This window comes from Oncorhynchus masou, chromosome 6 (assembly GCF_036934945.1).
Source record: "Oncorhynchus masou masou isolate Uvic2021 chromosome 6, UVic_Omas_1.1, whole genome shotgun sequence".
Lineage (NCBI taxonomy): Eukaryota > Metazoa > Chordata > Actinopteri > Salmoniformes > Salmonidae > Oncorhynchus > Oncorhynchus masou.
The window spans coordinates 20,884,078-20,904,317 of NC_088217.1; the positions used below are offsets into that span (position 1 = coordinate 20,884,078).

General features: G+C 42.1%; 1 protein-coding gene across 1 annotated transcript in view; it reads left to right on the forward strand.

Annotated features, from left to right (window-relative positions):
- The window catches only part of LOC135541530 (voltage-dependent L-type calcium channel subunit alpha-1D-like), a 125,270-nt gene that overhangs the window by 85,195 nt on the left and 19,835 nt on the right, over positions 1–20,240 (forward strand). The window contains exons 25-34 of the mRNA XM_064967842.1: positions 957–1,009; positions 1,253–1,399; positions 1,744–1,945; positions 3,478–3,636; positions 4,089–4,199; positions 6,183–6,266; positions 13,895–14,023; positions 14,259–14,324; positions 18,361–18,452; positions 19,076–19,235. Of these exons, the coding sequence (XP_064823914.1) occupies positions 957–1,009; positions 1,253–1,399; positions 1,744–1,945; positions 3,478–3,636; positions 4,089–4,199; positions 6,183–6,266; positions 13,895–14,023; positions 14,259–14,324; positions 18,361–18,452; positions 19,076–19,235 (1,203 nt within the window). The remainder of the gene's footprint in view (positions 1–956; positions 1,010–1,252; positions 1,400–1,743; positions 1,946–3,477; positions 3,637–4,088; positions 4,200–6,182; positions 6,267–13,894; positions 14,024–14,258; positions 14,325–18,360; positions 18,453–19,075; positions 19,236–20,240) is intronic.

The following is a 20,240-nucleotide window of genomic DNA, read 5'->3' on the forward strand; positions in this document are numbered from 1 at the left end:
ACTACCGTAACAGCACTGTCAGCACTGTAACACTGGTTCTAAGATCAGTACTATAACACTACCGTAACAGCACTGTCAGCGCTGTAACACTGGTTCTAAGATCAGTACTATAACACTACCGTAACAGCACTGTCAGCACTGTAACACTGGTTCTAAGATCAGTACTGTAACACTACCGTAACAGCACTGTCAGCACTATAACACTGGTTCTAAGATCAGTACTATAACACTACCGTAACAGCACTGTCAGCGCTGTAACACTGGTTCTAAGATCAGTACTATAACACTACCGTAACAGCACTGTCAGCGCTGTAACACTGGTTCTAAGATCAGTACTATAACACTACCGTAACAGCACTGTCAGCGCTGTAACACTGGTTCTAAGATCAGTACTATAACACTACCGTAACAGCACTGTCAGCGCTGTAACACTGGTTCTAAGATCAGTACTATAACACTACCGTAACAGCACTGTCAGCACTGTAACACTGGTTCTAAGATCAGTACTGTAACACTACCGTAACAGCACTGTCAGCGCTGTAACACTGGTTCTAAGATCAGTACTATAACACTACCGTAACAGCACTGTCAGCGCTATAACACTGGTTCTAAGATCAGTACTATAACACTACCGTAACAGCACTGTCAGCGCTGTAACACTGGTTCTAAGATCAGTACTATAACACTACCGTAACAGCACTGTCAGCGCTATAACACTGGTTCTAAGATCAGTACTGTAACACTACCGTAACAGCACTGTCAGCACTGTAACACTGGTTCTAAGATCAGTACTATAACACTACTATAACAGCACTGTCAGCGCCGTAACACCAAATTGGAAGAAAACTGACTGAAACAGGGAGGACCACTGAAACCCATCCAATATGAAATGCTTGTTTTTGTTTTCCGTTGCTAAACACTCCCAGACAATGAAGATGTGTGTGTTTGATTCACAGGGGAAGTTTTACCGATGTACAGATGAAGCCAAGTCCAGCCCAGACGAATGCAAGTCAGTTGCTTTTGATACATTTGTCCATCTATAGCTACATTGTAAACTGACATCCGTCATATTGTACCATAAATACTTCCATTTACTCTACAGTATGTGTTCTTTAGTATCTTTGATTTGAGCATGTTGCCCATAGACATACATATTCACAACTTCCACAATATTCATATTGTTTATATATTGTACATCATAGGCCTAAACCTAAATCCTGACCTCTAACTCCTGTGACCTCTAACCTCCCAGGGGCACCTACATCCATTTTAAGGACGGGGACGTGAACCAGCCGGCCATCCAAAAGAGAGTGTGGCACAACAGCGAGTTCAACTTTGACAACGTGCTGATGGCCATGATGGCTCTTTTCACCGTGTCTACCTTCGAGGGCTGGCCTTCGTAAGACACACTCTCATATTATATACTCAAATACAATATTAAACACTTTCATATTTTTGTCTATAAAAAATAACAATAAAAAAATGTCTCTCTCTCTCTTTCTCTCCTATCTCTCTCTCTGCTCTCTGTCTCTCCTGTCTCTCTCTCCTCTCCTCCCTCTCTCTCTCTCTCTCTCTTTCTCTCCTATCTCTCTCTCTGCTCTCTGTCTCTCCTGTCTCTCTCTTCTCTCCTCTCTCTCTCTCTCTCTCTCTCCTCTCTCTGTCTCTCCTATCTCTCTCTTCCTTTCTCCTTTCTGTCTCTCCTATCTCTCCCCCCCCCTCTCTCTCTCTCTCTCTCTCTCTCAGGTTGCTCTACAAGGCCATAGACTCTAACAGAGAGAACCTGGGTCCCATCTACAACTACCGCATCGAGATCTCCATCTTCTTCATCATCTACATCATCATCATCGCTTTCTTCATGATGAACATCTTCGTCGGCTTCGTCATCGTCACCTTCCAGGAGCAAGGAGAGAAAGAATACAAGAACTGTGAGCTTGATAAGAACCAGGTCAGTTCATGTGTGTGTGTGTGTGTTTAAAAGAACAAAACATGTGTGTGTGTGCGTGCGTGCGCATCTGTACATGTGTGTTCATGTGGTGTTTATGTGTGTTTATGAGTTTTGTGGAACTACATGTCTAGTCTGCTCATCATTCCCCACACTAAGGTTATCAGTGTGTTGCTATGCAGTTTGTGTGTATACCAGTGTTTCCATTAGGAAAATGTGCCTACAGACATTTGACCAGCAGCATTTAAATGTACCTGACATTTAATAAATGTACCGGACACATATGCGTTGGGTGTGTAACCTGTGCGTAACTCAGATTATAGTCTTTCATATTAACAGAGGATGCAATGATATCCGGTCCTTCTTACCGAATTCTGATGCTCACTTTGAACATGTTAGAATAACTCTTCTAACAGCCGACAAGACGAGTAACAAAATCACTAGCCTATGTCAATCTATTATCCCTCATATTAGAAAAGTTGACCTATTTTATTGATCAGCTTGGAGAGAAAGAAATAGTCTATTCCAAACAGACTCTGGGACAACTGTGAGATGATAGATCCCAAATTCACACAACCAGTAGGCCTAGGATACAAAAATAAAAAATGTTAAAAAGCAATGAGTCTGATGCAACAGATCAGAACGTTTAGATTAAAACTTTGATAAACTATTATTTCTTCACATTATGAGAGCAGCAATGTGCACAAGGCAGTAGGCTAGGCGCGAATGTTTGTTCCATAATGCAGTTCATGGGAAAACACTGTTGTCAAAACACACCTGCGAGCGGTTTCATGTGACAGAGATAAAAATATCTATTTGAAATTTAGAAAGAGGGGAGATGAAATATGCAACAACTACCATGGCTTGTTAATATGACTAGGGTTGTGCCTTTGTGTACTGGACAATGAAAGAAAGATGATATAAAAGAATTGCCTCCACGGATATGGTCTGATTTTGGCCAGGCTACTTTGAAGAAAGGTAAGACATGCCTCATAATATGTACTGTTGTATGAAGCCTGCCTTCCATTACCAATGAATTTGCTGTTTGAGATGCTGTAGCAGCAGCTCTCACACTGTCTGACAGATTTTCCACTAAGATACATAACAAATATACTGTACACACGAGCCAGTTTAATTCCACTAAATTATACAGTGCATTCGGAAAGTGTTGCTTCACTTTGTCCACATTTTGTTATGTTACAGCCTTATTCTAAAATTTATTAAATTATTATTAATCTACATATAATAACCCATAATGACAAAGTGAAAACAGGTTTTTCTATAAAATATATATATATAAAAAATTAAAACAGAACTACCTTATTTACATTAGTATTCAGACACTTTACTCAGTACTTTGTTGAAGCACCTTTGTTAGCGATTACAGCCTCGAGTCGTCTTGGTTATTTTATTTAGCGGCTTATCAAAATGTTTATTGGCCAAAAGCCGGTTATTACCAGCTAACGGAAATCCTGGTGTATACTATACTGTGTGTACAGGTATGCAATGAATAACTGTGTGGGTTCTCTCTGCAGCGGCAGTGTGTGGAGTATGCCCTGAAGGCCCGTCCGTTGAGGAGGTACATCCCTAAGAACCCCTACCAGTATAAGTTCTGGTACGTGGTCAACTCCACAGGGTTTGAGTACATCATGTTCGTCCTCATCATGCTCAACACACTCTGCCTGGCTGTGCAGGTAAGAAGAAGCTCAACCCAACCCATTCAGAGGCCGTAGTCTTGTCGTAACATTTCTTATTATACTCTGGTTATTTGAAATAAAAAACCATGATTGTTCTCCTTCACTCCCTCTCTATTGTTCTATCTCGCTCTCCATCTCTCTCTGTCTCATCTATCCATCTATCTCTATCTCGCTCTCCATCTCTCTCCATCTATCTCTATCTCGCTATCCATCTCTCTCTCTGTCTCCATCTCTCCATCTATCTCGCTCTCTATCTCTCTCTCCGTCTCCATCTATCTCTATCTCCCTCTCCATCTCTCTCTCTATCTCCCTCTCCATCTATCTCTATCTCCCTCTCCATCTCTCCATCTGTCTCCCTCTCATCTCTCATCTATCTCTCTCTCTATCTCCCTCTCCATCTCTCTCTCTATCTCCCACTCCATCTCTCCATCTATCTCCCTCTCCTGTAGCACTATGGCCAGTCTGCAACATTTAACTATGTGATGGACATCCTCAACATGGTCTTCACTGCTGTTTTCACTGCAGAGATGGTGCTCAAACTCATCGCCTTCAAACCTCGGGTAAGGACACACACTCAAACACACACCCGCAGACACACACACACACAAATGCATGCATGTGTGCACACAGATGGACACACAGACGGACACACACACACACACAGTCGTGCATCTCCCGTCTCACATAGATCCCCATTTGTCTATTTTGTGGGTGTATTGTCTGTGGATGTTATGTTTGTAGGTGTCTTTGGTCATTGTGTGTACAGTACAGTACCTTCATTTGTTGGTTGTTGACTTGTTTACACCCTGCCCTACTCCTTCCTGCTCCTCCCTACCCCCTACTGTACCTGGTGGCCCACACACAGCTTTGTGTTGAGAAGAAGGACAGGGACCCAGTAAGAAACTGAGTGGTGTGGTGCAGTGCCTAGAGACAGGACTCTCTCTCTCTATCTCTTTTTCTCTTTCTCTCTCTCTCATTCTCTGTATCTCTCTCTCTCTCTCGCTGTCTCTCTCTGTCTCTCTCTCTCTCTCTCTCTCTGTGTCTCTGTATCTCTCTCTCTTTCTCTCTGTGTGTCTCTCTCTCTCTCTCTGTCTCTCTCTCTCCAACTCTCTCTCTCTCTATGTCTCTGTGTCTCTCTCTCTCTCTCTCTCTCTGTGTCTCTGTATCTCTCTCTCTCTCTCTCTCTCTCTCTCTCTCTCTCTCTCTCTCTCTCTCTGTCTCTGTATCTCTCTCTCTCGCTGTCTCTCTCTGTCTCTCTCTCTCTCTCTGTCTCTGTATCTCTCTCTCTTTCTCTCTGTGTGTCTCTCTCTCTCTCTCTGTCTCTCTCTCTCTCTCTGTCTCTCTCTCTCCAACTCTCTCTCTCTCTCTCTCTATGTCTCTGTGTCTCTCTCTCTCTCTCTCTCTGTGTCTCTGTATCTCTCTCTCTGTCTCTCTCTCTCTCTCTCTCTCTCTCTCTCTCTCTGTATCTCTCTCTCTCACTGTCTCTCTCTCTCTCTCTCTCTCTCTCTCTGTGTCTCTGTATCTCTCTCTGTCTCTCTCTCTCTCTCTCTCTCTCTCTCTCTCTCTCTCTCTCTCTCTCTGTCTCTGTATCTCTCTCTCTCACTGTCTCTCTCTCTGTCTCTTTGTGACTCTCACCCACTAGTGCATACCTGGGAACACTAACCAGTGACCTAGCTAACTTTCTAATACCTTAACATTTACAGTTCAGTAATTCTATCAACATGTTTTATCGCATACGGTCATTTACAATAAAGTTGTACAGTGGAATAAATGCATTAAACATGCAGATAACATTTGAAAGTAACTGAAATGACACAGTATTAACCTCACCACCTAACCACTGCCTACTCCCCTGACCTCACTCAGGGGTATTTTGGGGACGCCTGGAATGTGTTCGACGCCCTGGTGGTGATGGGCAGCATAGTAGACATTGTGCTTAGTGAGATTGATGTAAGTAAGCCCCACCCAACCCTCCTTGGCCCCGCCCCTGATCTGTCCTGTCTGATCTGTCCCTGGTCGTCTGTCCTCCCTCTATGTATCTATGTTCTGGGGTGTGTTCAAGAGGGTGTACCGTTACAGAACGTTTAGATAGAGAACTATTGTGTAGAACAGATATGACTGTCAGATAGAATAGGCAATTGGCATTAGCTTTATTTGTTACATTTCTATCTGCGACATGCTGGATGTTTTACCTCACTGAATGCACCCGCTGGTCTTTGGTTATATGGCCTGCTGTTTCTGCTGACTTCAGCTCTGCTACCAAAGGGCCTACTCAGTCTCTCTGTTATTGATTACTCAGGTCTTAATGGCTACTTTTCTATTTGTCTTTTTTCTCTCCTTCTCTGGCCCTACCTGCTGCCTTCCTACACAATCCTATTCACACTTATTCTCTTCTCATTTTCTCTCTCTCTCTCTCTCTCTCTCTCTCTCTCTCTCTCTCTCGTTCACAATACCATTATTGCCTCTGTCCTCTTCTCTGTTTTCTCTCTCTTTCTTTTTCATCCCCCTCTCTTCCCCTTGTGTGCTGTGGCTTCCGTTAACAGCACTATTTCACTGACGCGTGGAACACATTTGATGCCTTAATTGTAGTTGGTAGCGTCGTTGATATTGCTATCACTGAAGTTAATGTAAGTACTGCCTTTTCTGCCTCTCTCGTGGAACTGAAGCCTTACTATAACGCCAGAATTGACAGTAGCACCACCATTATTCCCAAGTGTGTTCTGAGATTGAGGAAGGTGCTTGTGCTTACATTCAGTGAACATTAGACTGAGAGAGTAAATCCAAGCATCTTCCTCATATCACTCTCCCTCTCCCCTCATGAATTCTATTTTACATTAGGCCCACAGTGCCCCCATGTTAGCTAGTTGGTACTACAATTATGCTGCTCCCAACTTACAGTAATGCCCACAGTAAAATGAACACTCAAATCACTATAGATTATTAAGAAATGTACTGTATATGTGTCTACAAATAATCATCTGTAGAATAGATCCTATTGGCTTTTGTCATTGTTTGATAACATATGTTTAGGTCATATATCCATTGGCTATGTCTGTAAGGCTTCAGTTGGCTTGTGATTCTTGTCTTGTGCTGTCCTGTCTGAAAAATGTACTGTCACTATTGAAATGAACCCCTTTACCTAGCTCAGTGTTTTTGTGCTACTCAGGTCTTATACAATGGGGTACTGTATTATATGGTATGATATGATGAAATGTTTTATTGTTTGAACAGCTGTTACGATGCCTCTGTATACATGGACGTTTCCCGATAGAGGTGTCCCACGCTTTGTAACCATGGGGATCTATAGTTGGTTTACAGCCGTGTGATGTTGCTATGTATCCGCTTGGTTTTCTAACCCTTATACCTCTTGTTCATTCTGTTTCCATAGAAACTTGTAGAGGCAAGTATGGCAATGATCCATCTCCCTGTTTTGCGTGTTAATCTGTTTCATAACAACTTTATCTTCGGGACCCAATTTATAGTGTAAATGGATTAAGAAACTCAATACAATTAGTCATCTAGTGTTTTATCATCTTGGTCAAAGAATTGTTCTGAATTAATGTCATTAAAAAAGCTATAGGAAATCTAGAGAGTCATCTGTTAATCAGATAACCCAAGTTAAGTCTTGGCCTGGTATAGTTATTGTGTCAAGACAGGGTAAAATGCTGGATGACTGCTACTTCCAGCTACTGTAACAGACTACTGCTGTAACATTGTTCTCTGCATGGCCTTGATGGACAGTGCTCTATTAAAATGATGCTACTAACATAACTTTACTAACGTAGCACTCTTTTAGGTCACATACAGCACTGTGCAATGCTCATACATAATGTCAATAATGTGTTTAATCAATACATATCCCAGACTTTAGCCTCTGACAATGAACACACACACACACACACACGCGTACATTGTTTTTCATATTGAGTAGATTCAGTAAAGGTGCTTATTTATAGGTGAAGTGTAGAAGAGCCTTACTGCTCAACTCTCTCCCCCTCTTCTCTCTCTCTCTCTCTATGTCTCTGAGTGCTCTACTTTCTGAGCTGCAGTGCTGTTTCTCTGGAGTCACCATATGTCAGTGTGTCAGTGTCTGTTCCTAGTTTATGTGGATATGAATGTGTTAGTGTCTGTTCCTAGTTTATGTGGATATGAATGTGTTAGTGTCTGTTCCTAGTTTATGTAGATATGAATGGGTTAGTGTCTGTTCCTAGTTTATGTGGATATGAATGGGTTAGTGTCTGTTCCTAGTTTATGTGGATATGAATGGGTTAGTGTCTGTTCCTAGTTTATGTGGATATGAATGGGTTAGTGTCTGTTCCTAGTTTATGTGGATATGAATGGGTTAGTGTCTGTTCCTCGTTTATGTGGATATGAATGTGTTAGTGTCTGTTCCTAGTTTATGTGGATATGAATGGGTTAGTGTCTGTTCCTAGTTTATGTGGATATGAATGGGTTAGTGTCTGTTCCTCGTTTATGTGGATATGAATGTGTCAGTGTCTGTTCCTAGTTTATGTGGATATGAATGGGTTAGTGTCTGTTCCTAGTTTATGTGGATATGAATGGGTTAGTGTCTGTTCCTATGTTTAATGGGTTAGTGTCTGTTCCTAGTTTATATATGAATGGGTTAGTGTCTGTTCCTAGTTTATGTGGATATGAATGGGTTAGTGTCTGTTCCTCGTTTATGTGGATATGAATGGGTTAGTGTCTGTTCCTAGTTTATGTGGATATGAATGTGTTAGTGCCTGTTCCTCGTTTATGTGGATATGAATGGGTTAGTGTCTGTTCCTAGTTTATGTGGATATGAATGGGTTAGTGTCTGTTCCTAGTTTATGTGGATATGAATGGGTTAGTGTCTGTTCCTCGTTTATGTGGATATGAATGGGTTAGTGTCTGTTCCTTGTTTATGTGGATATGAATGGGTTAGTGTCTGTTCCTAGTTTATGTGGATATGAATGGGTTAGTGTCTGTTCCTAGTGTATGTGGATATGAATGTGTTAGTGCCTGTTCCTAGTTTATGTGGATATGAATGTGTTAGTGTCTGTTCCTAGTTTATGTGGATATGAATGGGTTAGTGCCTGTTCCTAGTGTATGTGGATATGAATGTGTTAGTGCATGAGTGTCTGTGTGAGAGCTGGTGTGTTTTTCCTGTGTTTAACATGCATATGTTGGATACTTATGCATGTTGGTGTGTGTGCGCGCGTGCTTCTGTGTGTTTATGTGTTAAAGTCAGGCCTTCTATATGTGTGTTGTTTGATGGTTTGGTGTTGATTTCACAAGGCCTTTGACAGAGGACCTTGCGAAGCCCATTTCATCTTTCATTGACTGTTGTTTTGCATGCTGCTGTTCTGTCCCACTGTCTGTCATAGACTAGATCAGAAACTCCACTCAGTTGGGCTGTTTTAACTTGTGATCTAGGATCTATGTTTATGTGTGGCTATATTATAGCTGCTCATTGTTGTTACCCAATCACTGGGCTGTGTACCTCTTCCCCTGATGCATGCTGGGAAAGTGTCAGGTGTTCCCACCCCCTAACATCCTCCCCATGTCCTGCCCCCCCCCCCCCCCCCCCATCAACCCACAGATGGCACGTGGCCCTGCACCGGTCAGTCCCTTCCACTTGCTCACTAACCATTTGTGACCGTTTGTGAAGTTTGACCCTTCTCTCTCGCCATACCTCCTCTTATCTGTTTCTCCTCCAGACAGAATGGCCCTGGAGCTCAGAGCAAAGCTCGGGCACAATGCTACACATAGAAATAGAATGTTCCGACAGAGGTGATTTAATATGGGATTAAGAAACATACTTTTACATTATATTTATTTCCACAGCTTTATGTAGGGTCTGCTTCTGCTTAGCAACACAATTAAAGCAGCACGGACAATATCAATTTCAATCAGGGTCAAAGTTGAATCACAAACACAGGCAATGTAGATAGATGCACATGGAACAAAAAGTAGCAGGTTAAACTCATGCTAATTTACAATCAGTGTATGAGCCTCATGTAAGAACCAGTGTACTTACAGCCCATCAGCAGGTGTGATGGAAGTTATCATGACTGTCATCTCTATCACACTGATGGTGCTTCAATCAATGCAGTAGCTGACTGTGAGGTTCTTTGTTGATCTTGTGTTTATGTCTCTGTGAGTGATTGTCTCTGTCTTCTGTTCTGTCTTCCTATGTAGTGAGCTCTTAAAGCTCACAATGGAGCTCATGTGTAGAGGTCCAGGTGTGTAGCCTTCAGTCAGGTGCATGGCCATTTCCTTTTTCTCTCTCTCTCTTGCTCTCTCTCTGAACTATTTCAGTTACTTGATATTTCTCACCGCTGTCTCTTCCTTCCTCTATTCTGTTTCTCTCCCTTTCTTTTGTTCCCTCTCTCCCTTTCTTTTGTTCCCTCTCTCCCTTTCTTTCGTTCCCTCTCTCCCTTTCTTTCGTTCCCTCTCTCCCTTTCTTTCGTTCCCTCTCTCCTTTTCTTTCGTTCCCTCTCCCTTTCTTTTGTTCCCTCTCTCCCGTTCTCTACCCCAAACATTCTCTCTCTCTCTCTCTCTCTCTCTCTCTCTCTCTCTCTCCCTCTCCTCCCTCCCCTCACTCTCTCTCTTTAACCCCTCTCTCCCTGCACTGGACGATGAGAGCGCCCCCTAGCGGTGACTCTGATGCAGGTCACTGACTGACTCTCGACATGCATGGGGTTGCTGCGTGCAATGCTAACAGATACCACTAACGGCTCCTAATGCCGCTTCCTCCTCATCATCAACTTGACTTGCGTGTATATGTGCGGTGCTTGTCTGCAACAACATGGCGATGCTGAATGCATGCTCTATCAAACGCTGTTGGTTGACCAGGATTAGCTAAAGAACCTCCTCAAGCTTTATTATTCCATGTGTTATGATTTCTTGCTCATTCCGCACCTCATAACGTTCCTGTTGTTCAGCGTGAACCACTGCGCTGTAGGAGATGAATGAACTGACGGCATGTCTGTCTGGAGTTACTCTACTCATACTTTCCACTGTTGACGACATCACTCAGTGTTCTTCCTGTACTGTTACTGTGAAATCATACATCTGAAATCATACAATGGTTCATAGTTTCTCTCACAGTTTCTTTCACAGTTTTCACAGCTGTGTTTTGATGAAAAATATACTGTTTTCCCATATAGGTGCATTTTTAAAGGCCCAGTGCAGTCAAAAACCTTGTATTATATATATTTACACACTATAAGGTTGGAATAATACTGTGAAATTGTGAAAATTATGTTAATGCCATTTTAGTGTCAGAGGTGTTTGCAAAGTACCTGAAATTATAACCTGTTTTGGTGGGATGGAGTTTTGGCCTTCCATGGTGACATCACCATGCTGTAAATTAGTTAATAGACCACTCCCAGACAGTCCTAGCAAAATTCTCGCTTGAGAAATTGCCCTTTGCTAAGAAGCTGTTGTTGTTTCTTTTTGACCGTTTTAATGAAGTTACTTAATTGTTACCCAGAAATGATTTGATATTGAGATAAACAACAGCTGCATTGGACCTTTAAGAGTTGTGACTGATACAATATGATATGTTAAAACACCTTTGACTACCTTTGTATGTAATATTTTACTAAATGGGTGTTTGTTTGGAGTTGTGTGTGGGAGAAAGCGAGAGTGTCAGTTAGCAAAAGGCAGTGTTTGATTTACAGTTTTAGCCTGCATGTCCAGCCCCTTAAGTGAAATGTTGAAGTAGAAAAACTGAAAGTCATCTGAAAGTCATCTTTGGACAAGACGTTATATGAGTACATTTACATTACATTTAAGTCATTTAGCAGACGCTCTTATCCAGAGCGACTTACAAATTGGTGAATTCACCAATTCACCAGTAGGAGGGAAGAAGAGGTTGTAGTATTATAACCGGTTGACAGGTATAAATGGGTTATATGTATCACTAAAATAACACTGTTATAGTCATGTTAACATTATGTTTGGAACATCATGTCCATAAGCATCATAATAACAGTCTGTGTCAGTCAAATAATGTTTCAGAAACATTGTTATAGCATTATCCATATGTAGAGCCACAAGCTTTTTCATCTTGCTGTTTAAACCATTTAAAACCATTACGATAATGTATGTCAGTCATTACCATTACACAGGGGGAGTGATAAAGTTGTGTTTCAGTCTTAAATGTTAACTTAAGTGTTATATTGTCTTAATGCTATGTCAGTCTTCAATGCAACGTAAGCACCACATAGAAGTTCTTAACCGTCACAGTATGTTGTCTGACAGTCTTAAACATTTATAGTGTTAAGATTCTATTCTGCGTGTCATCACCGTTATGTTACATAGGGGTTGTTGATTTAGGTGTGAGTCGGTCGGTCTTTCAATGTTACAAAAACAGTGTATAAACGTCAAGTGTCGAGACAATGTTGAGTGTCTGTCTTAAACCTAACATAAGTTTAATTTAAGCATAGTGACAGTATATGTAGTTATGTGTGTCTTTAATGGTGCATACGTCTTAAACATGGTGATAATATTGTGTTAAAGTATAAGGGAGTCCTGAGGGTTGTGATAACGTTGTGTGAGTCATTAACACAGGTCTTTGATTTTAAAGCCTACGGAGGCTCCTCAGTTGGATGAGTCGGGGGTAAGATGCTCTTCCCCCAATCAGGGCCCTGCCTGTCTTCTCTGGGCTTGCATTGGTTTATGTTGGTCTTTATTTTATCGTCTTCAATCTATATAACCTTCTCTAGTCTTCTACATGGCCTTTTCTAGAACTTTGCCTTTTTAATTTATACAATTAAAAAGTTCTATTTTCATTTTGAGATTGGTTTGGTTTGGTTTACGGTTCTTTTTGGTTGTATTTTTTGTTTGAGTTTTTCTGCTCTTCATTTTCCTTTTTTGGTTTGGGGTTATTATTTTGAAGGAGAGTGTGTCGGTCACTCAAACGTGGCGGAGTGCATCCCCATGGTGAGGGCGGTTCTGTCCGCTCCTCCTCACGTTTGTATCGCTGCCACCGCTGCATGGTCTCTGCTGTGCCATGTGCCCTCTGCGTGCGGCAGTGACCCATGGATGACCCCATGGGGTTGGGATCATGACCTCTGCTATGACCTCTGACCTCTCTGGGGGGGTCAGTCCCACTGTGACTCCGCATGCAGTGACTCTGGACCGAGGGTGCCATGCTTGTGCTGATGTGTCCAGTCAAGTTATGGCAAGGTTTTCTTTCCTACAGCATGCACCCTGTCCCTCTCGTCCTCCCTGTAGGTCTGTCTGTACTGTAGCAGGGCTCCTGGCAAAACTTCACCACCAGCCTCTTAGATACAGTTGCATAGCAGATACACTCCAGCTAAACTGCATATGAGAATACTCCTCCCACTCTGTCACTCTAAACTCCTCCCACAGAGTTTACCCTACCGCTGTTTCCCCAAGTTCTCGTCATCAGGGCTACAACAAATGTATGAAATGGTTGGTGGTCCCTGAGGAGACGGTTGGGAAACTCTGCCCTAGTAGATGCAACAAGTCCAGGATTTGTCTGGTTTGAACAGAAAGTGTCTTGATGTCCATAACATGATACTTAGATTAATGTGAAATATAATGCAAACTTGATCATAGATGAATCACAAGGATACGTAAAATCACCACCATCTCTCAAACAACCCTCAGAGATGTTAGTTGAGTAAAGATGCAATACATGCTGAATCAGCTCATATATACAGTGGGGCAAAATTGTATTTAGACAGCCACCAATTGTGCAAGTTCTCCCACTTAAAAAGATGAGAGAGGCCTGTTATTTTCATCATTGGTACACTTCAACTATGACAGACAATATGAGAGAAAAAAAATCCAGAAAATCACATTGTAGGATTTTTTATGAATTTATTTGCAAATTATGGTGTATTTGAAAATTACAGGTCTCTCTCATCTTTTTAAGTGGGAGAACTTGCACAATTGGCGGCTGACTAAATACATTTTTGCCCCACTGTATCTCACATCTCAGTCTCAGTAAAGGCCAATCACCTTTAGTATCAACATTTGATTTAGTATACATGCATGTAGTACTTTGAGTACTGTTAAGTGCTGGTCCAGGCATTGAAGCACAGCCAGGTTCCCTGTGTACACAGGTTATTCCTTTTCATGGTTTTGAGTGTGAGTACCTTTTGAACTCAACATACTGTATATTCTTTCTCCTGCGAACTGGCCACCTTCCATTCTAGTCTCAGCGCAAACCCTCATGCTGGCTTTCTACAAACACACACACACTCCGATCCTCTGATGCTGCCTCTGTCTCCTACAGAACACGGAGGACAGTGCTCGCATCTCCATCACCTTCTTCCGACTGTTCCGAGTCATGCGATTGGTCAAGCTGCTGAGTAGAGGGGAGGGCATCCGCACCCTCCTGTGGACCTTCATCAAGTCCTTTCAGGTGAGTAGGCATCATCCACTCAGCTCATTTACCAGGCTATTAATGAATTGGATTATCTCTGGTCTCTTTCTTTCTGTCTCCTTCCCTCTCACTTTCTGTCTTCCTCTTTCGTTCTTTCTCTCACTCTTTCATTCTAATTTTCCTTCTTTCATTCTCATTCTCCTTACCATTTATCTCATTCTTCTCGCTCTCATTCTCGCTGTCTCTCACTCTGCCTCTTTCTCTCTCCCTCCAGGCTCTGCCCTATGTCGCCCTTCTGATCGCCATGCTCTTCTTCATCTATGCTGTCATCGGCATGCAGGTGAGTCACTGAAACTGAGAAACTATTTGTTACTAAATCATTCTCCCCAAAATATCTTCTTCATCTCAAAGTACAGCCTCACTAAACCTCTTTATAAAGAGTAGCAGTACCCCTGGGTCAGTCTCATAGTAACAGCCTCAGTAAAACTCTTTATAAAGAGTAGCAGTACCCCTGGGTCAGTCTCATAGTAACAGCCTCAGTAAAACTCTTTATAAAGAGTAGCAGTACCCCTGGGTCAGTCTCATAGTAACAGCCTCAGTAAAACTCTTTATAAAGAGTAGCAGTACCCCTGGGTCAGTCTCATAGTAACAGCCTTACTTAACCTCTTTATAAAGAGTAGCAGTACCCCTGGGTCAGTCTCATAGTAACAGCCTTACTTAACCTCTTTATAAAGAGTAGCAGTACCCCTGGGTCAGTCTCATAGTAACAGCCTCAGTAAAACTCTTTATAAAGAGTAGCAGTACCCCTGGGTCAGTCTCATAGTAACAGCCTTACTTAACCTCTTTATAAAGAGTAGCAGTACACCTGGGTCAGTCTCATAGTAACAGCCTTACTTAACCTCTTTATAAAGAGTAGCAGTACCCCTGGGTCAGTCTCATAGTAACAGCCTCAGTAAAACTCTTTATAAAGAGTAGCAGTACCCCTGGGTCAGTCTCATAGTAACAGCCTTACTTAACCTCTTTATAAAGAGTAGCAGTACACCTGGGTCAGTCTCATAGTAACAGCCTTACTTAACCTCTTTATAAAGAGTAGCAGTACCCCTGGGTCAGTCTCATAGTAACAGCCTTACTTAACCTCTTTATAAAGAGTAGCAGTACCCCTGGGTCAGTCTCATAGTTACAGCCTCAGTTAAACTCTTTATAAAGAGTAGCAGTACCCCTGGGTCAGTCTCATAGTAACAGCTTCAGTAAACCTCTTTATAAAGAGTAGCAGTACCCCTGGGTCAGTCTCATAGTAACAGCCTTACTTAACCTCTTTATAAAGAGTAGCAGTACCCCTGGGTCAGTCTCATAGTTACAGCCTCAGTTAAACTCTTTATAAAGAGTAGCAGTACCCCTGGGTCAGTCTCACAGTAACAGCCTCAGTAAACCTCTTTATAAAGAGTAGCAGTACACCTGGGTCAGTCTCACAGTAACAGCCTCAGTAAACCTCTTTATAAAGAGTAGCAGTACCCCTGGGTCAGTCTCACAGTAACAGCCTTACTTAACCTCTTTATAAAGAGTAGCAGTACACCTGGGTCAGTCTCACAGTAACAGCCTTACTTAACCTCTTTATAAAGAGTAGCAGTACACCTGGGTCAGTCTCACAGTAACAGCCTTACTTAACCTCTTTATAAAGAGTAGCAGTACACCTGGGTCAGTCTCACAGTAACAGCCTTACTTAACCTCTTTATAAAGAGTAGCAGTACACCTGGGTCAGTCTCATAGTAACAGCCTTACTTAACCTCTTTATAAAGAGTAGCAGTACCCCTGGGTCAGTCTCATAGTAACAGCCTTACTTAACCTCTTTATAAAGAGTAGCAGTACACCTGGGTCAGTCTCATAGTAGCAGCCTTACTTAACCTCTTTATAAAGAGTAGCAGTACCCCTGGGTCAGTCTCATAGTAACAGCCTCACTAAACCTCTTTATAAAGAGTAGCAGTACACCTGGGTCAGTCTCACAGTAACAGCCTCAGTAAACCTCTTTATAAAGAGTAGCAGTACCCCTGGGTCAGTCTCATAGTAACAGCCTTACTTAACCTCTTTATAAAGAGTAGCAGTACCCCTGGGTCAGTCTCATAGTAACAGCCTTACTTAACCTCTTTATAAAGAGTAGCAGTACACCTGGGTCAGTCTCATAGTAACAGCCTTACTTAACCTCTTTATAAAGAGTAGCAGTACCCCTGGGTCAGTCTCACAGTAACAGCCTTACTTAACCTCTTTATAAAGAGTAGCAGTACACCTGGGTCAGTCTCATAGTAACAGCCTTACTTAACCTCTTTATAAAGAGTAGCAGTACACCTGGGTCAGTCTCATAGTAACAGCCTTACTTAACCTCTTTATAAAGAGTAGCAGTACCCCTGGATCAGTCTCACAGTAACAGCCTTACTTAACCTCTTTATAAAGAGTAGCAGTACCCCTGGGTCAGTCTCATAGTAACAGCCTCACTTAACCTCTTTATAAAGAGTAGCAGTACACCTGGGTCAGTCTCATAGTAACAGCCTTACTTAACCTCTTTATAAAGAGTAGCAGTACACCTGGGTCAGTCTCATAGTAACAGCCTTACTTAACCTCTTTATAAAGAGTAGCAGTACCCCTGGGTCAGTCTCATAGTAACAGCCTTACTTAACCTCTTTATAAAGAGTAGCAGTACACCTGAGTCAGTCTCATAGTAACAGCCTCAGTAAACCTCTTTATAAAGAGTAGCAGTACCCCTGGGTCAGTCTCATAGTAACAGCCTTACTTAACCTCTTTATAAAGAGTAGCAGTACACCTGGGTCAGTCTCATAGTAACAGCCTCAGTAAACCTCTTTATAAAGAGTAGCAGTACACCTGGGTCAGTCTCATAGTAACAGCCTCACTTAACCTCTTTATAAAGAGTAGCAGTACACCTGGGTCAGTCTCATAGTAACAGCCTTACTTAACCTCTTTATAAAGAGTAGCAGTACCCCTGGGTCAGTCTCATAGTAACAGCCTCAGTAAACCTCTTTATAAAGAGTAGCAGTACCCCTGGATCAGTCTCACAGTAACAGCCTTACTTAACCTCTTTATAAAGAGTAGCAGTACACCTGGGTCAGTCTCATAGTAACAGCCTTACTTAACCTCTTTATAAAGAGTAGCAGTACACCTGGGTCAGTCTCATAGTAACAGCCTTACTTTTATAAAGAGTAGCCTCAGTTCATATAAAGAGTAGCAGTACCCCTGGGTCAGTCTCATAGTAACAGCCTTACTTAACAGCTCTTTATAAAGAGTAGCAGTACCCCTGGGTCAGTCTCATAGTAACAGCCTTAAACCTCTTTATAAAGAGTAGCAGTACACCTGGGTCAGTCTCATAGTAACAGCCTTACTTAACCTCTTTATAAAGAGTAGCAGTACACCTGGGTCAGTCTCATAGTAACAGCCTTACTTAACCTCTTTATAAAGAGTCAGTCTGGGTCAGTCTCATAGTAACAGCCTTACTTTTAACCTCTTTATAAAACCTCTTTATAAAGAGTAGCAGTACACCTGGGTCAGTCTCATAGTAACAGCCTTACTTAACCTCTTTATAAAGAGTAGCAGTACACCTGGGTCAGTCTCATAGTAACAGCCTTACTTAACCTCTTTATAAAGAGTAGCAGTACTGGGTCAGTCTTATAAAGCCTTAGTAGAGTAGCAGTACCCCTGGGTCAGTCTCATAGTAACAGCCTTACTTAACCTCTTTATAAAGAGTAGCAGTACCCCTGGGTCAGTCTCATAGTAACAGCCTTACTTAACCTCTTTATAAAGAGTAGCAGTACCCCTGGGTCAGTCTCACAGTAACAGCCTTACTTAACCTCTTTATAAAGAGTAGCAGTACCCCTGGGTCAGTCTCATAGTAACAGCCTTACTTAACCTCTTTATAAAGAGTAGCAGTACCCCTGGGTCAGTCTCATAGTAACAGCCTTACTTAACCTCTTTATAAAGAGTAGCAGTACACCTGGGTCAGTCTCATAGTAACAGCCTTACTTAACCTCTTTATAAAGAGTAGCAGTACACCTGGGTCAGTCTCACAGTAACAGTCTTACTTAACCTCTTTATAAAGAGTAGCAGTACACCTGGGTCAGTCTCACAGTAACAGTCTTACTTAACCTCTTTATAAAGAGTAGCAGTACCCCTGGATCAGTCTCACAGTAACAGCCTTACTTAACCTCTTTATAAAGAGTAGCAGTACCCCTGGGTCAGTCTCATAGTAACAGCCTTACTTAACCTCTTTATAAAGAGTTGTAAAATAGTTTTCGATTGCATAAGCTAATGAACACAACCCTGTTCTTCACACAGTATGTCAACTGACCCTTGTTTATCTATACTGTTTGTTTCAGGTGTTCGGGAAGGTAGCCATGGTGGACGGCACCCACATCAACAGGAACAACAACTTTCAGACCTTCCCTCAGGCCGTGCTGTTGCTCTTTAGGTCTGTAGGGGTCAGGGGGTCAGTATGAGGGGTCATAGGGGCAGAGTTCACCCAGACAATGTAGCATTGAAGCGCAAGACTAAACTTCTTTGCTATTTCGGTCCCGTAGCTACCACACTGTAAGAGCATGAAGCGAACCGAGCACAGATACTACGTGTTACTGTCTGAGAGCGAAGTCATACTTCTTCCTCATCGCAAATTCTGCATTGCTGCTCTTGCAACGTCATTCCTCTAAAGTTACCTTTTACAACGTTTTGACCCTTAAAGGGATAGTTCGGAATTTAGCAATGAAGTCCAGCATAAAGGAAGTTATGCTAAGCTAGTTAGCATTGGCTTGCAAAACTATCTCAAATTTCATAAAAATGGTATCCACAAGTTCATCCGACTCTGGGGAAGTAGATAAAGGGCCTCATTGCCAAAATCCCAAACTATCCCTAAAAGTCTTCGTCAGGAGATGTGGTTGTGAAAAGATTATGGTAATGCTGACTAGGCTATCTTATGAGTTATGTTTTTGTCTCAGGTGTACCACAGGCGAGGTAAGGAGATATGTTGATGACATATGGTTGTGAAGGTTGTGCGAAGGTTATGCTGTGGTATCTTGACAAGTCATGTCTTGGTCTCAGGTGTGCCACGGGGGAGGCGTGGCAGGAGATCATGTTGGCGTGTGTGTCTGGAAAGCTGTGTGACCCAGAGTCCGACTACAACCCTGGAGAGGAGATGACCTGTGGAGCCAGCTTCGCCTACATCTACTTCATCAGCTTCTACATGCTCTGTGCCTTCCTGGTGCATAAATACACTTAGATACACACCATTCTGTACATACTGTACATACTTATACACTAGGCTTGCGCTGTATACCGTATATACCGTATACCGGGGTATTTGGAAACAGCCATGGGATAGTTTTTCAATATCGTCAAAACTATTTAACAGTAAATGTGAATATTTGTAGCTACATTTAAAGTTAATACCTGCAGTCAAATGGTGAAATACGTTAGGAGCTAAAGCAGATTGCGTTCCTCATTTCATCTGTCATGTTATTTAACATTATGAAGGTTACCGTAGTTCTTCAGAACAGTTGAGCCAGTCACGTGTTTGTAAATAGCACAACGGGAGAAAGAGAGCTGCTGAGTCCATAGCATGCTATATCTAGCGGTGAGTCTCAGGTGTGTGGTGCACATGAGATAATGAAATTACAGTTGTATGCAATTCACTACTAAATGTTTGCCATCAGATATCTTATAATGGCTTTCTACCAGGAGTCGAAGAGCTCTGGATGAGTTATCTGTACAGCTGCCATTTGTTCCCTGTGCATCCTACTAGCATTTCTCTGCTCCATATACACATGCTGCTCTTTCTTCAGAAAAGCATGCATCGCAGCTTTGTTCATTTGCACAATTTCTCATTCACTTTCGCTTGTAAATGTCCACACTCACCGAAAATAACAGTTGGTTATGCTTGCATAACTTTATGAGCTTAATTTTCCTATCTTTGCAATTAGTTTATGTTTGTTTTCACTTATTAGCATTTAGCTAACAGCGTCTATGTGATATCATTATTAGTTTGTGCTTATTTTGATAGCGTTCTGGTAATAGAGGCCCAATGGGCTCTTCTTGCATTTTTAGCACCCCCTTGTGTTCTATGCCGGTAATACCATAAATCATGGGATGAGAGAAGGTTGGTATGAAGATATGAAAATCTGGAAAAAGCCCAAGCCTATTATACACTCAGCAGACACACACTGAAACACATACACACCAGCATATAGGCATACACGATAAATTCTCA